Source organism: Trichomonas vaginalis, chromosome VI (genome assembly GCF_026262505.1).
Source record: "Trichomonas vaginalis G3 chromosome VI, whole genome shotgun sequence".
Lineage (NCBI taxonomy): Eukaryota > Parabasalia > Trichomonadida > Trichomonadidae > Trichomonas > Trichomonas vaginalis.
Genome location: NC_067208.1, coordinates 6,041,394 through 6,057,883, shown reverse-complemented (window position 1 = coordinate 6,057,883; position 16,490 = coordinate 6,041,394). Strand labels below are relative to the sequence as shown.

General features: G+C 32.0%; 7 protein-coding genes across 7 annotated transcripts; 4 read left to right on the top strand and 3 right to left on the bottom strand.

Moving 5' to 3' along the window:
- Nucleotides 1-687: 687 nt before the first annotated feature.
- On the top strand, nt 688-1,929 carry TVAGG3_0813700 (uncharacterized protein; the record flags this gene model as incomplete). Its single annotated transcript, XM_001315069.1, has 1 exon — nt 688-1,929. The coding sequence occupies one exon, from the start codon at nt 688-690 to the stop codon at nt 1,927-1,929; it is 1,242 nt and encodes a 413-aa protein (XP_001315104.1).
- Nucleotides 1,930-2,333: 404 nt separating this feature from the next.
- Nucleotides 2,334-3,056, bottom strand: TVAGG3_0813690 (C2 domain-containing protein; the record flags this gene model as incomplete). Its single annotated transcript, XM_001315068.2, has 1 exon — nt 2,384-3,055. The coding sequence occupies one exon, from the start codon at nt 3,053-3,055 to the stop codon at nt 2,384-2,386; it is 672 nt and encodes a 223-aa protein (XP_001315103.1).
- Nucleotides 3,057-3,517: 461 nt separating this feature from the next.
- On the top strand, nt 3,518-6,880 carry TVAGG3_0813680 (pecanex family; the record flags this gene model as incomplete). Its single annotated transcript, XM_001315067.1, has 1 exon — nt 3,518-6,826. The coding sequence occupies one exon, from the start codon at nt 3,518-3,520 to the stop codon at nt 6,824-6,826; it is 3,309 nt and encodes a 1,102-aa protein (XP_001315102.1).
- A 1,618-nt stretch (nt 6,881-8,498) lies between these two features.
- TVAGG3_0813670 (hippo signaling) lies at nt 8,499-9,213 on the top strand (the record flags this gene model as incomplete). Its single annotated transcript, XM_001315066.1, has 1 exon — nt 8,506-9,177. The coding sequence occupies one exon, from the start codon at nt 8,506-8,508 to the stop codon at nt 9,175-9,177; it is 672 nt and encodes a 223-aa protein (XP_001315101.1).
- Nucleotides 9,214-9,817: 604 nt separating this feature from the next.
- On the bottom strand, nt 9,818-10,077 carry TVAGG3_0813660 (ubiquitin ubiquitin-like (Ubl) domain-containing protein; the record flags this gene model as incomplete). Its single annotated transcript, XM_001315065.1, has 1 exon — nt 9,830-10,063. The coding sequence occupies one exon, from the start codon at nt 10,061-10,063 to the stop codon at nt 9,830-9,832; it is 234 nt and encodes a 77-aa protein (XP_001315100.1).
- Nucleotides 10,078-10,130: 53 nt separating this feature from the next.
- Nucleotides 10,131-11,097, top strand: TVAGG3_0813650 (cellular macromolecule catabolic process; the record flags this gene model as incomplete). Its single annotated transcript, XM_001315064.2, has 1 exon — nt 10,383-10,844. The coding sequence occupies one exon, from the start codon at nt 10,383-10,385 to the stop codon at nt 10,842-10,844; it is 462 nt and encodes a 153-aa protein (XP_001315099.1).
- Nucleotides 11,098-11,217: 120 nt separating this feature from the next.
- TVAGG3_0813640 (vault protein inter-alpha-trypsin domain-containing protein) lies at nt 11,218-13,374 on the bottom strand (the record flags this gene model as incomplete). The annotated part of the gene is made up of 1 exon (XM_001315063.1): nt 11,377-13,374. One exon carries the CDS (start codon nt 13,372-13,374, stop codon nt 11,377-11,379), a length of 1,998 nt encoding a protein of 665 aa, XP_001315098.1.
- Between the last annotated feature and the right edge of the window lie 3,116 nt (nt 13,375-16,490).

Here is a 16,490-nt window from a genome sequence, read left to right as displayed (position 1 = left end):
ATATATTTGATTGAAATGCTTGATAATATGAATAAACAAGGCGAAGGATTAGAAATGGAAAGATTCTAAGAAAGTGATATGAAATAGAACGAAAAATCAAAGCTAACTATATAAGCATAACTATATATCAAACCATAGAGTGATGTATTCACTTAATTGTCATGCCAACTTCTAAAATATATGAAATCTATGGTAATAGATTATGTAATAGGAAAAAATATCTTTTGTTTCATAGTTACATTAGTTTTGGTAATGATAATATGCTGTCAACTATAAATTAAATTCTCATTACATATCAAGATATACCCACTCGATGCTATAATGATATCTGTGAGTATTCATAGTAGCATAATTTGTTAAATCATGATGTGAGGATGGTATATAATGTGAAGGAAGAGTCACCAACGAAAAATGCTAATTTGATTAGTTCAAAAGTTCATTATTTTCATGATTTCGAGGGTTTTATGGATCTCTGGAACATGGATAAATGAAGTTGCTCTTATGACGATTATTTATTATATTTTATCTGTTTTGGAGTCAAGTTCGGCAAAGATTTCAATGTAACGTAAATGTTTTGAAAAATTTTGAATACTATTTAAATATTTTGATTGTTTTTAATGATCAATCTATATTGTGCAATATTTTCGACAAAGAAATCGAAATATCGCCGTTATGTCAATCTCGAAAATGAATTTGAATACCGATGACGCCCTACTATCAAGGGTTTCATCTCTAAGTAGTTCTATGCAGCCACGAGTTCAAATAGCTTATGAAAGAGCCCCGACTTTAGGAGATTCGCTTAGATCTTTGTCTGTTCCTCGTCTTGATGTTGAAATGAAGGACAGCAAACCAGAAACTATGGCGAAAATAAGTAGTCCGCGTGGTTTGACAGCCATACCTTCAAATCTACAGGCATTTTTCCTAATTCTAAAACCGGATTCTCGTAAAAAGCTGCAAAAGCAATATTTCTTGTTTTCTCCAACATACAGTATCTTAGTAGATGAAGATGTCAAGCGCATGGAAGTTTTGCCTGAAAGCGCAAAATATTATATCGATCAAAAAAGATTTTACATTTATATCGGAACTGATCAGCGCAAATTCATTTTAGAAGTTAAACGCGAAATGCTTGATATGGTTTTCAAGAACTCCCACAAATCATCTTTAGAGTCATTTTTCTTATCGTATCTTGCAAATGGAAAAGTCCCTCCAAACACGAATCTTGCAGCTGGATACTTTTCAAAAGTTATTTTCAATAAGACTTTCTTAATTTACTATTATATGATACCGGAAAAGTACTTTACCAATGCAATTATTAATGCATGGTGTGTTGCATCGCAATCTAACTTCGATTATATCTTTACCCAAATCTTACGCCATCATTTTAGCCAAAATCCGAAATCTGATCTTGGATTTGGTCCTAGTTCCTTTATTTTCAACGTAATATACGTTTATCTTACTCACGATGATGATTTCAATAAGTTTTTACAACTTTTTGATCATCCATGCGGTAATTCTGTTGAATTTTACTTAGAAAACGTTGTACAACTCAAGATGAACATTTACTCTCATTTAACAATGTTCATTTTGTACCACGAGCTTTCTAACAAATATGATTCAGAATTTGCCAAGCAAACTTTGTGTAGAATTATCTACAACACCTGTATTCGAAGTATTCTTTCTCCGAAATCAAGCTGTAATATTGATTTGATCGATAAACTACTTGAATTCGGTGATAATACAACAGAAACGCAGAAGAGCGTTTTATACGAATCAATTAGCAAGATATGCCAGCAGCCTACAGATTTCTGCCCAAAGAGAACCAATATGATGATTTTTGCTGCATATTCTTCGTTATTGGAGAAAATTACATCAAATAATATTGATTTTCTCAGTATTATTCGAAAGATGGAGAAGGATCTTTCTATGTGATTATATTATTGATTATATGTCCTATTTTATTGTTTATGATTTTATCATGTAAATATTTTAATTTTTATTTTATTCAACAAGAATAATTAGCTTATATTTTTGATGTTTATTGGTAAATGTTGCTGTCACATCTTCATGCTTTGAAAATCTTTCAATATAATTTTTATCAAATTCGGGGTATAGAGAAATGACCGATAGAATTGTACTCTGATGATGTAGACTTTATTGTTTGTTCAAATATTCATTCAGTAATGATTTGGAAAAACTTTGAAAATACAATAGTTTGATATATCCTGTAAGAGTATTTGATTTTGGTCTTATGACTACATAATAGTATAATTTATGTCGAAAATAGCATAGAATATAAGCTAACTCTTGATATAGTAAAAGAAAAATTAATAATGGCGATTTACATTAACAATATTAATGATTTTGTAATAAAAAGTAACAATTTTTAAATATTAGCTGGTTGTGATGGTGGTGGATTTGGTGGAGGAACCATTCCTGGTACAATTGGTTGTTGTTTAACTTGTCCTACGTCTGCTGGGTCTTGTTTTCTCATTTTGCTGTTTTCGTTTTGTTGTGCCTTGAAATTTTCCATGTGAATAGCTTGGTTTTGTTCCATTTCGAGATGTTGTTTCATTAAAGCTCTTCTTCTTTCAAGAGCGGCATTCTTTTCATCTTGGCGTTTTTTTTCGTCGTCCTCTTCTGGTTTTTTGTTATGCTCGGACTCACGAAACGCGAGTTCCGCGTTATCAACTAATTGTATTTTCAGACGGATGTAGCCATGTACTGGATGGTTGTTATCATCCATGAGTCTGTACCATTGGTTTGTCCACCTTCCATCGGAAAATGTTAAAAGTGGGATTTGAACACAACCCATTGTATCTGAAGCAACGATATCATGGTCACAGACTTCGATTCTGATATCATCTGATATATCTGCATCCTCTTTTTCGAATCTTTGGTTCCATTCTGGGTTTAACGTTCTTGGAATGAATTTGGTCTTTCCGATTTTCTTTTTACCGAGGTAAACTACGGCTAATGGATCTGCCCAACCATTGATATCAGATGGTGATAATGAACGAGCTTCAAGTACTTCAATTACAAGTGTTTTTGCATCCATAAGGAAAATTTAGAAATACGATAAAGTCTGATTATTTTGCACTGAAAATAACCAGAAGCAATGAAGAATATCTAATTAATCTATTTCTGATGTTTTTATAGCTTTTCAAAATTTTATGAACCCTTTCAATTGAAATTTTGACGTTGCAAACCTTAAAAATATCCTTTGTTTTGTTGTTTTTGTTTCTGGTTTCAAATTATATATTTATTTTTCGAATTTACGAAAATGAAATATCAAATTTGAAATTAGAAATTTTTAAAAATTGCGATTCTCACTAATTTCGTTTTGGAATTTGAGCGTATATAAGTATTCCATTCAATTAATTAGCTTAATTTTGTGAAAAAGTAATTACAACTTTTGAAATCTCCTCAAAATGTCAAATAAAAAACCAAACTGATTTTTATTTATTGGAATGTTGATACTATCTTTTCAAAATAAAATTCAATTAGTTGGCATTTTTGTATGAATTCCGAAGAATTAAGTGAAGTTAATGAACATAAACGTCTTATATTTCAATGCTTTTGCTTTGGGTACACACCAGGAAATCGAGTTGCCGTACAACTAACGAGATTAGCCGTCATGGTCTTGTTTATGCTCTGCCATATTCCGATACAAAGATATAAATGGAGTAATTTCACATGTTTACTATTTTCACTGATATACTCATCGATTATCGTAATCTTTTTATTAATATTATACTTTATTTCCAAATTGGTCAATAAAACTTTCGAAATGTCATCAGACTCGCTAGAAGATATACCTACGGAGAGTCCTCCCCCTGGGATATCCAAGATTCTTTGGGCCCAGAGGAATCTCTATTCATTTGAAGAAGATAAATTACAGCAAACCGCCTTTGATCTTATCAACTCCGGATTCCAACCAAGCGAAGTATACGCGTTAGCCGAATTCATGAAGGATTCGATTGCCGGAGAAGTCGCACAGAAACATAAAAACGAAACAAAACATAATTATCTAAGAATAGGATCAAAAATCATGAAATTCCCATTGTCCAACAAATCCTTTTTCGAGTTTTTTCCATTCCCACGCAATTTATTCTACATTTTATTGGTTTATATTTCATTAATAATCCAACTCTTTTTAGTAGCAAAAGAATCGCATTTATTCCCAAGTAGAGACTACTTCTGGCTCTGTATTGTATCAGGAGCCTGTATTTACTCAACAATTCAGCCTCCTCCAACAGAATATTACTCATTAACTTACGGACATTTAGAAAACGGAATTGCTCGACCATTTTACCTTTCTTTAGTTCTATTCTTTATGTATTTAACAGAAAATCTCTATAATTTCGTTCCAAAAATTGTTTCCCATCTTAATTTAGATATTTCATTAGATTACGACTCATTTGTACCATTTCTGATCAATGTATTCAAGATATTTATATACGCAGCCCCTTTAATCAGTATTTGCATGCTTTTGCAGCCATCTCTTGTAATTTTATATCTTTTAGAAGGAATTAATAGATTTGTACTTGGTTATCAAGGTTCACCATCATTGTTATTAGGTATTTTGCAGACAATCAAAGGAGTTTTGGTTGGAATTATATCTCATTTTATTTATAAGTGGAATAATAAGTTTAATACATGCGTATTGATTATAGTAGCGTTTGTAGTCATTAATATACCATTTATTCGTTTCGATTTTAGAGAATTCCTCGTTTTTGTGTGGAATTTAATTTTAACTACAGGATTTTCGATTCTACACACTTTTTATTACCAAAAAGATGCCAACCGTATTGTAGCAACTGTAGTTATTCTATTAGATGCAGCCGCTTACTATTGTTCGACAAATGCTCAATATAATTTAATTTTTATCAGGTTTGAGAGGGATACGAAGATTGTAAATAAGATAATTTACTTTGTATCAAGACTTGTCAACCAATACGTCCTTTGTTTCTTGATTTTTAAGGAAATTTTGGAAGGAAGTAAATATCCAACATGGTTATATGGAATTTTCGTTTCAAACATGATCAATGTTGTATCATCAAACACTCTGTGCTTCGCCGTATCATATACATTCAGAAATTTGTTGGAAATTGATTTTCATACACCAATTTTCGATTATTTCTTATGTAATTGGCTCGCACACAAAGCAATTAATGCGTATAGCATAATATACATCTTTTTAACCAAGAGAACTGCGTTTTCAGCAAGAGATGACGATACATTTGAATTTGATGAGGCTTTAGGTAATACTATAGGTATTATCGGCAACCATGTACCTTTTATTGATCGAGTAGTCAACGTTCCTCAGGTATTTGTCTCAATTTTGTTGAATTTTTTATGGAACACATTAAATGCAGACAAAAATTACGGAGTAACCGAATTTCTCATGGCCCCGCGACCAAATGTATTCTGGTCTGCGTTTCCGAGCCATTCAAGTGTCGGAATTACGAAATTAGACCTGAAAGAGTCTCCTGTTGAAGGTCCTTCCTTTATGTTATGCTACAGATTCCTTCAGAAATGGCTCTGTTATGCCGTACAATCGGGAATGTTAGGTCTTGTCGATGAAAATTCAATTTACTTGTTTAAATCGGATAATTGTGATTTTTTCGTGCATATTATATCACTGACTCCGTCAGCCGTATATTTCCAGCTCAGAGGACTCGAATTAGACCAAGTTGGCGCATGTCATACGAAAGAAAGCAGATTTTTGACTGATATCCAAGCGCCATGGAATTGCTTTTACCTGGGATTAACGATGCTTAATACGAACTTTAATTTAATCAAGCCTAATATTGAAATGATGTTTTATCAAATTCGTAAAACTGATTTGAACTCAGTACTCTTGGTTTACCATTCAAACTTAGAAAACGCAATCGATGGGATACTCACTGACTTCTGTATGCGAAATGTTGACATTTTACACCAAGTAGAAACAAATTCAGAGGAAGATTTACAAAACGATCAATTTCCTCAGAATTTGGGAGAATCTAGAAATAATAGTAATATTGACCCTGATCATCATGAAAGTGAAGATCAATCTGAAAACAGCCAAAGAGAAGAAAATAATGAAAATCAAATGCAAAATCAAAATCCTGAACCACAAAATCAGAACCATGAAGAGCAAAATAATGCTGGTAATCCACAAAATCAGCCTCAAAACCCTGAAAACTCAGAAAATAATGAGATTCATCCCGAAATCAATGAAAGAATCAACGAGCGAATCATAGCTATATCAAGAGAAGTTAAAAGGTTGATTTTCAACTACGAACCAGGCTTCCAAAGGCTAAGTTCTTTAAATACGGAAAATTTTTATTATTTATTCTCCGGAAATACCAGCCATACTCTGAATACATGGTTAGTTAACCATGAACATTTGATGTCCAGGATAGTTAGACCCACAATTCAAACGATGTTTCGAGAAATTATTAATTCAAGTCTCAATATTGAACTTGAAGATTTTCAGTTAGCAGTTGTTGCATCCATTGACAGTATAGAGTTCAAACGAGCCATAGAAAAAAGAAAACCTGTTATTCTTACGATGATATTTGACAGAGAAACCCGTGAAGTCAAATCAGTTATATATTACAACTCTGTATCCCAATTCCAGTGCTTTAAGATGAATTCTTTTGACGTTTTTTCATTATGGGCAACGGATATTTTTGAAAAAACAATAGGCGTGCAAGAAATTGAAAAACTACAGTCATGGTATAATTTAACAAAGCATGTCATTAGCGCTGTTGATAGACCTTTTGGAACTGTCGCTTATGCTTCTCCTGTTGGAGTTTCATATAATAATTTTATTGTTTGAACAATATAATTGAATTAGATGATGTTCAGCATTTATATGTATATTGTTTATTTTGTTTGTTTTTTTATTTTTCCTTAATTTTAGATAAATGTTTTGTTGTTTGGTTTATTTACTTGATATAAGAATGTTTGCTTTAAGTGTGTTTGATTACTAATATTAAGATGCTGTACAGCTGTCTGCATCAAGAAATTGATACAATATTTCACAAATAAAACAGATTTATCATATATTGATAGCTTAAACTTCCTTTCCTATACTTCAATAAATAGTACAGAAATATGAATTTTAAGTTATCCATATATAATTCTCAATATTGCTTGTTAATGATTTGTCTTTAATGAAATTGCTTTAAACTTGGGTAATAAAATGCTTAAATATATGTTTATATAGAAAGAACGATATTGTTTTCAATGTATATTAGCAATCTTGAAATTATGATATTATTATTATTTTCAATCTCAATTCTAACAGCAATACACAAATTACCCTTGAAAATAGTACAAATTTTCAGATTTAGTTTCCTAATTTACCCTAGAAAAGTTCAAGAAATATTGATTTGAATAACAAATTTTCCAAAAAAAAATTCAAAAATCATTTTTCATTGAGCAAAATTGCTGATTTTAGTTTCATTTTCCTGATTTTGAATTTTTTTTGGAAAAATCGCGATGCTTAATATGACTCAAAAAGCTTGTCCTGAAGCTGTATTTGACGTTCTCTGGGTTGATTCTCTTCAATAATATTATTGATCATTATTTTAATGAATTGCAAGGATTTACAATCATGGAATCGAACAAAGTTAAGACAATTTTATATAATCCGCCTTCAAAATGTATTATTAACACACATATATCGCTTATTTTCTTAATTTTAACGTTTACTATTAAAAATCCTCATTAGTGTTCAAACATTTCTAGAAAACATTCAAAATTTCTTCATATTATAGGTTTCATTCTAGTATCTTACTAAATTCGCATGATTATTTTACATTTTGCGAAAGTTTATCGAATAAATTACACATTATTCGAGTAAACAACTGTACTATATAATGAAGACTCAATTTATCCATCATAAATAACATTCTAAACATATTGATTAAAAATATCTGTTGACAATAAACGAATCTATCTAAATTTAAGGATGATAATCGATAGTATATGTACATTCTAATACGAAATAGTAGAAATCCTACCTGAAGCTGAAGTTTTTCAAATTTTATTCAATCTCTGAAAGCTGAAACATACGTATATATCAGTGATAGCTTACCTAAGCAGTACATAATATCCTTTTCCTAATTGAGCAATGTTAACTTATTTGTGAAATATATTTGAATTTACTCATTAAACCATTATGCATTGTCAATAAACTTATTTTGTGTAGTTGATGAGCCCTTATTCCTTCGATATTTTGCTTTTTTTGGAAGATTCTGCCGTTGATTTTTTTTTCAGGTGAGACAGTTTTGATACGAATAGCTTTGCCACAAGGGATTGTGATTATCAGAACGAGTAAAATGAAAAAGGTTATTGATCTTACATTCAAATTCTCCTAAAAATGTTAGCAATCAATATTTTATCACGAAAAATAAATGAACCATTAATAGCTCATATCAAATTTTATATTTTTCATATTGTGAATAGCAGCTTTGTAAAAGAAAAATTTTTTTTTCTTTATTCAAAATTTAAATGCCTCCGAAGAAGAAGAAAAGCACCAAGAAAGCCGGTACAATAGGCGAGACAATTCTTGTATCCAGAGATATGACAATTTTAACTAAGAAATACGACAGGCTGAAGAAAGTTACTGGAGTTAGATTAATTGATGATTATGAACCACTCCTTAAGCCACCAGAGGGCATGTCTCTGAACGATTTTCTCGTAGTTAGTGCCATTGATTACTTAGAAAGAGTTGATAAGCTTTATCAAGTTTGTTCTCTTTTCTGTACAAGTGAAACGTGCCCGATGTTCAATGCAGGCCCTCGCTATCACTATTTCTGGGAAGATGAAAGCACAACAGACCCGGTTCAATTGTCTCCATCCGAATATTTACTCAAGTTGATAACTTGGTCAAAACGTAAACTCGGTGATACCAAAGTTTTCCCTAAAACCGATAATGCAGAACTCGGAGATGAAGCTCAAGTTGTCCTACAAACGATTTACCGCAGAACTACAAGATTTCTGAATCATCTCTATGTTTGTCATTTTTCCTCCATCAAGGATAACAACATTGAGCCAGTAATAAATACATTACTAGTTCATTATGTCCTTTTAGCTTTACGCTACCAAATGATGGATGTCACCTCCATAGAAATGCTCAAGCCCGTATTTGATGCTATGAAAATCCAGATTCCTGGGATCTGAAATTAGTATCATCTCCGAATTGTAATAAATTTCTTAATTATATTAAATTCTTTGGATTACACGTTTTTTACCCAATAATGTACCTTTCAAGAATTATGTAGAGACATTTCTTACCTTCCAAATTCGCGTTTTATGATTAATTATTTTGTTTATAAGTCAGTGAGGATATATAAGACTCATATGTATGCGAAAAGCTCTTAACTCAGCACGGTCGGACTAATTTTCAGTAGTATGTCATCGTCCTTTTAGAAAAACAATTTTTTCTCATTTTTCCTTCTCTGCAGAAAATACTTCTTATAGAGATTCCTTCAATTCATTATGTTCTAGCACTACATATCTTATTGCTTGTATAGGTATTTAATTGTAATTATTCGAAAACCAATTTCTATTATATTCAATGAAATTTTTAAAGTATTTCTTTACATTAGTGGTATTAGCCATTTGTGAAGCCTAAATAATGCTGTTGGGTATATCCTCGGAGTACTTCATCTGTGGATCTTTGTGAATCATAATCTTTTATTTTACAAAAGACTGAAAATTCTAGAAATGTCCTTTAAAATCAATTGCATATATTTGGATAGCTGAATGTTATCATATAAAGAAAGAGAATCATTATCAAAAGATAAAGTTTATTTGAGTTCAAAAGTTGAACTTAGAAGCCACCACGAAGACGGAGAACGAGATGGAGTGTAGAATCCTTCTGGATGGAGTAGTCCTGAAGTGTGTTGCCGTCTTCGAGCTGCTTGCCTGCAAAGATCAAACGTTGTTGATCTGGTGGAATACCTTCCTTATCCTGAATCTTAGCCTTGACATCTTCAATTCTGTCTGTTGGCTCGACTTCAAGGGTGATGTGCTTGCCTGTGAGTGTCTTAACGAAAATCTGCATTAAGAAAAATGAAGTGTTATCTGAGTATGGAAATTTTTTTCACATAAAAATTTTTCAGATATCGTTTCAAAAATTATTTTTTATTTTAATATCATATCTAATATATTATATCCAAAATATACTATTGAGCAAAATTTTCATCAAATTTTGACTTGAATTGATCAAATTCATTTTCGTAATTTTTGATTGGATATTTTTGATCAAATTCATCTTCAAATTTTTTTATTTGCTCAAGTTCTAAGCGACCATTTATCTTCTCTCAAAAAAATTTTAAGAAGTCAAATTTTGAGATGGAAATCATTGCACTTCATTTTTCTTAATGCAGATTTTCGTTAAGACACTCACAGGCAAGCACATCACACTCGAAGTTGAACCAACAGATCGTATCGAGGACGTCAAGGCTAAGATCCAAGACAAGGAAGATATTCCACCAGATCAACAACGTTTGATCTTTGCAGGCAAGCAACTCGAAGACGGCAACACACTTCAGGACTACTCCATCCAGAAGGATTCTACACTCCATCTCGTTCTCCGTCTTCGTGGTGGTATGCAGATCTTCGTCAAGACACTCACAGGCAAGCACATCACACTCGAAGTTGAACCAACAGATCGTATCGAGGACGTCAAGGCTAAGATCCAAGACAAGGAAGATATTCCACCAGATCAACAACGTTTGATCTTTGCAGGCAAGCAGCTCGAAGACGGCAACACACTTCAGGACTACTCCATCCAGAAGGATTCTACACTCCATCTCGTTCTCCGTCTTCGTGGTGGCTTCTAAGTTCAACTTTTGAACTCAAATAAACTTTATCTTTTGATAATGATTCTCTTTTTATCCTTATTATTTTTTTTTCATGATATTTACTTGATTTCATGAAATATACCAACAACAAAGATATCGACCAAAATCATGCCCATTATTGTCAACACATGAATCATAGTAATTCCATATATGATTTTCATTTGATTTCAATATTGAAGATAAATTTTATACCGATTGAGCTTTGAAACATGAATTGGAGTTAACGCAAAACAAAAAATCCAACAATATTTAAAATATATATATAGGAAGAAAAAATTGAAGTTATTATTCAATATTTGATTCCATTATTTTTTTTTCAGTTATTCTTTACATTTTTGATATAGTAACCGTACCGAAATGAATCTGCTTGAATGACTTCCGTTTTAACATCAAAATTTCATAAATTAATATATTAACAAACATTATGTGAATATATTGATCTTTTAGAAATAATTTAAGATATTATTCATTTTTAGTCAATCATTGTTTAAATATTATTATTCATTTGATGTTAAAGCTTATTCTTAATAAATTCTTCCCAATTAATATCCTTGACTTCTTTCTTTAAGAAGAAATAAGCTTTCTTGAGAACTAACGAAAGCTCATCAATCTGAGATTTGCGATATCTCATAATATAAAGGATTGCTGCAACTGTAGCAGCAACTTTTTCACCATACTTTTCTTTAATTTCTGAATCCATTGCATCAAACCGATCCCATGATCCATCGATATTTTGTTTCTCAATTTCATCACGATCATCAACAATCTCAATATCATATTGTTCGTTGTTTGGTTCTTGAATTGGTTCTTGGCTTTGAGTCATATGACGTTGAACGAATATGTCTTGCATCTTTTCATAATCTTTCTTAGATGGTGTTGCTTCATAGCAAATTCCACTTTGATACTTCCAGAATTCTCTAATAAGTTGAACAACATTTTCTGGGATTGAACCAATATAATGCGTATATTTGCAGAGAATTCCAGATGATATAGATAGGTCAATACATTTTTGTTTCATCGCTTCATCATTATGAGTTCTCAAATATGTTTCATACTCATGAATAATCATCTTTGTAAATAGACTTTTCATTCCAATACCATCCTCGATCTTCATTACTGGAACAAGCAGATCAAATTCTTCTGAACTTATCAAAACATTTTCGCAGAAAGGTGCTTTAATGAAATAGTTTTGAGAAATATTCGAGCACAAAGGATATGGATTTGATGGGATTGTCTCAGCAATTGTTTCATTTGCATGTATTGTAATATCTACCGAGTTATTTTCAATAGATGAAGAAAGTAATGAAATTAATTTCTCATTGAAATTCTCATTATCTAAAACATATGTCCACTTTCCATTTGTTACCTCAGCAAGATTCCTAATAAGACCAGAATCTGCACCAATTCCAATTCCAACCGTGTAAATGTTTCCAAATTGTTTGTTTTCTTGGACTAATCTAATAATTTCTTCAGAATTGCTATCCTCGCCATCTGTTAAGAGGAAAATTTTCTTTGTCATTCCATTTTGTGAGAAAATATATTCCAATGGATGGTATATATCTGTTCCGCCCATAATTGCTTGAATATATTTAATAAGATTCATAGCAAGCAAAACGTTTTCATTGTTATATTCAACAATTGGTAATAATGTTTGGAATTCTGATCCAAAACATACTATTGAGAATCTGCACTTCATAGGAAGAGATTGTAGAATAAGACGCATACATTTAACAGCTTTTTCGATGCGATCGCCTTTCATTGATCCGGAACAATCAATAACAAAGAAATAATCTGCCTTGCATTCATAGCCATTTGATTTGGAGCTAAATTCTTTATATGTAGATACTGCTATATAATCATCACTTGAAACTGCAGTGCTTTTGTCTTGATCACTTATCAAAGTTTGAACAAAGATAGCTGGTTCAAATTTGTCAAGATTGATGAATGCATTATGATTATCAAACTGATTGATTGTTGCTGATTTGTTTGCTTCTATTTTACTTATGTTTTTATCTGTTTTGATTTTGAGATAAAATGAAATTGATCCCGGCAACGAAGTTTCATAACCATACTGATCTTTTGATGCAATAGGGAATCTGAAGAAAAATCCTTGATTGTTTACTTCTGCCAAATAAGACATCGTGTAATGGACCTCAATTTTTGTTTCTTCTGGAAAATTTCCGAAATTGAAAATGATACGATTTCCTGATAAATTTCTTCCAAGCAATGATAAATATCCTTTTTCTTTTGACTCCTGATATTCTTTGGATGCTTCTTCTGACATTCTAAGCTGAGGTCTGATTTGTTTATCACCAATAACAAAAAGAATATCTGAAATAGTAGATTTAGTTTCAATTGGAAATGAATATCCAATGTCGGAGCTTGAGTGGCCTTTTAGAACTTGTTTAATTTTAAAATTTAAAAATGTGTTGTACTGAAAACCTATTATATCAAGAGAATCAAATTCTAATTCCTCTTCATAACCGCTTGTTATGAACTTTCCTAACATTGTTCACTATAAAAAATGAAGTGAAATTCATAAGTGTCAAATTTTTATTGAATTAAAAATTTAGAGTCTATATTAAAAAGTGACTTTTTTGAAAATGACCTCTCAAATTTTTATCACTTTTTCATCAATTAATGAGCGGAGAATATTGGGATTTAGTTTCAACAATTGTAATAGTGCAGCTATAAAATATAGAATATACAGATGCATCTATATGAATTTGGTGCTGTTTTCTTATTTTTCTTAAATAGATCACAATTGATTACAAATATATCCTTAATAAATGAGCAATTGCATTCTATTATATAAAAGAGCAATCTTATTACTTTATTGTCCACTTATGCAGAGCATTACTAGACGTATTTTTTTTTATGAATGAATATAGAGATTATAAAATATTGTCTGACAATAGTTTTTCAAAGGGTATTTTGCTATTTTACTTAAATATTAAAAGATACTGTACCAATAATCTTTAAAAACAAATCATTGAAAAAAAATAATAAATAAAAAAAATATTATATAAAATAAATTGCAGACTCTGGTCTATAATGATGCCACAGATTCGTATTTATCGATTCCAGGGCTGGATTCCTCTCCTGCCGCCAAGAACAAGACGGCAATTGAGAAAAACGGCCCTGAGATTAGGAAGCGAAGCTTTGGCCTCAGCAACAGCCAGATCCTGTATCCGTAGGTGTTTCAGGGCTGAGGAGAGAGGAGACCGTCCTTGATAATGGTGATCTCCCTCAAACTCAGCCCTGAGGATTAACCTTGCAGACTCTGGCATCAAGAAAGGCTAGAGCTTCGTATTTAATGATCCCAAGGGCCGGATTCCGCTGAGAATTGTCCGTGATGTGGAAATTCTCAGAAAACTCGGCCTCTAGGAATGTATTGGCCTCATAAGGATCCAGAGCATGCATGTTCCTTTCTTTCATGGCAGAGTTTTAACTTGGTCGTCCTCATGAGGGACAATCAGGTCGAAACTACACCATGAGGATTGTACTTGCAGGCCATGGCCTCTGCAGAGACCAGAGCTTCGAATTTACTGCTTCCCAGGGCCAGACTTCTCTCCTGCCGCCCTAGATCAGGACGGCATTTGAGAAAGCCGGCCCTGATGATTGTAAGCGAGACTCTGATCCCTGCTGAGGTCAGAGCCTGTGATTTTATGTCTTCCAGGGCCGAGTTCTTGCGAGACGGTCTATCATGTGGACTATCATCGCAAAACTCGGCCCTGAGGATGGTATTTGCAGGCCATGGCCTCTGCAGAGACAAGAGCTTCGAATTTACTGCTTCCCAGGGCCGGACTTCTCTCCTGCCGCCCTAGATCAGGACGGCATTTGAGAAAGCCGGCCCTGAGAATTGTATGCGAGGCCCTGGTTCCTGTTGAGGCCAGAACCTTTGTCTATTGGTCTTTCAGGGCCGAGAGGAGGACGATCTCCCTCAAACTCGGCCCTGAGGATTGTATTTGCAGGCTCTGGTCTCAGAAAAAGGCCAGAGCTTCCTATAAACGCTCTCTCGGGACTGGATTCCTCTCCGGCCGCCCCGAATCAGGGCGGTCTTTGAGGAAACCAGCCCCGAGGATTGCTTGCGAAGCTCTGGCATTTTCTGAGACCAGAGCTTGTGAATTTCATTCAGTGCCAAGTTCCTCTCGGATCGATCCTAATGAGGACGACCTTCGAGGAACTTGGCACTGAGGTGATGAATTATGAACTCTGGCCTTGATGAAGGCCAGAGTTTTGATGCAATATCTTGATGGGATGAGCTTATGCTCAGTAAGCTCATCCCATCAAAACATTCGTTTAAAAATTGAATGAAAAATTATCGTATGTATTGAAATTTTTAAATAATAAACTTGAATAAAATTATCATATATAAAGAATAGAATAAAATAAATCCGAAATTGAATAAAAATTTCCAAAAAAAATTGAAAATTCGGAAATTCAAACAAAAAACTATAAATTTCATAGGAAAAATAAAGAATTCAAAAATTTTGTATTTATAAAGTATCAATATTTATGATCAAAATGAGAAAGTGAGTATTATTTGAGAATTTTATGTTAAATGTGATATTTATAATTTATTAAAATGAAATTATTGATGAAAGGAAGTTGCATTTGCAATGTAATAGAACAATAGCTTACAAATTTAAACTCCTTTTCAAAATAAAATAACTATGTGATATTCTTCATGAAAGGTACGTCATTTTTCAGTTCTTCACACATAAATGCAGGGTACAAGTGATGTACCCTGCACTTATATGTGCACAATTGGAAAAGTATTAGTCACATTCGCATCGAAAGGAAAAGTAAGCCAATTTCCAGATCTGACTACATGGATGCAAGAGCATATAGTAACCCGCTGCAACCATGCACTCAGTCCTGGAATTGAGAATTACACATTCACATTCAAATAAAAATATGGGAGACATGGTTATATAATGTAGGTAGATGAGGACTGCCTTGAAGACAGTCCTCATCTACATACATTATAGCCTAATTTGACTTGGATGTGAATTAATCTTTTGACACCTATTAGGAAATTTATCGGTTGATTTATTTAAATAACATAAGGTCTCACTAAATTAAATAAGGAATGAATTTTTGAAATCTCCTTCAAACTTTTATAAAATAATTTTATAACGAACATTATTTGAATAACAAAATAAATATCTAGTAATTTTGAAAAGATTTTTTTATCAAAAGTTGTCTCAAAATTGAAAGCAATAAAAATACAATAAAGAGTTCAATAATATATTATATCAAAAATATGGCGAAAATCCTTAATTTATTTTCAATATGATTTTATTACATTCAATTTTGAATGATACAAAAAAGTAAGATTTCTTTGAATTTTTGATTCTTAATATCATTTATCTATCAGTTTGAATATTAATTCTATAATATGTAACCATATATTAATTTATATACGTTACTAACTCTTCTTTTCATATCAAAAACATATAATATGTTTAATTACCTTCATTATGAATCCAAATACATGTATTTCTAAGTATATCATAATATATATCTAATGTCTATCATCAAATCCTATTTTTATCTATTAATAATTTAATAATTTAATTTCAAAATATGATATCTGACTATATTTACTGAACATTAATC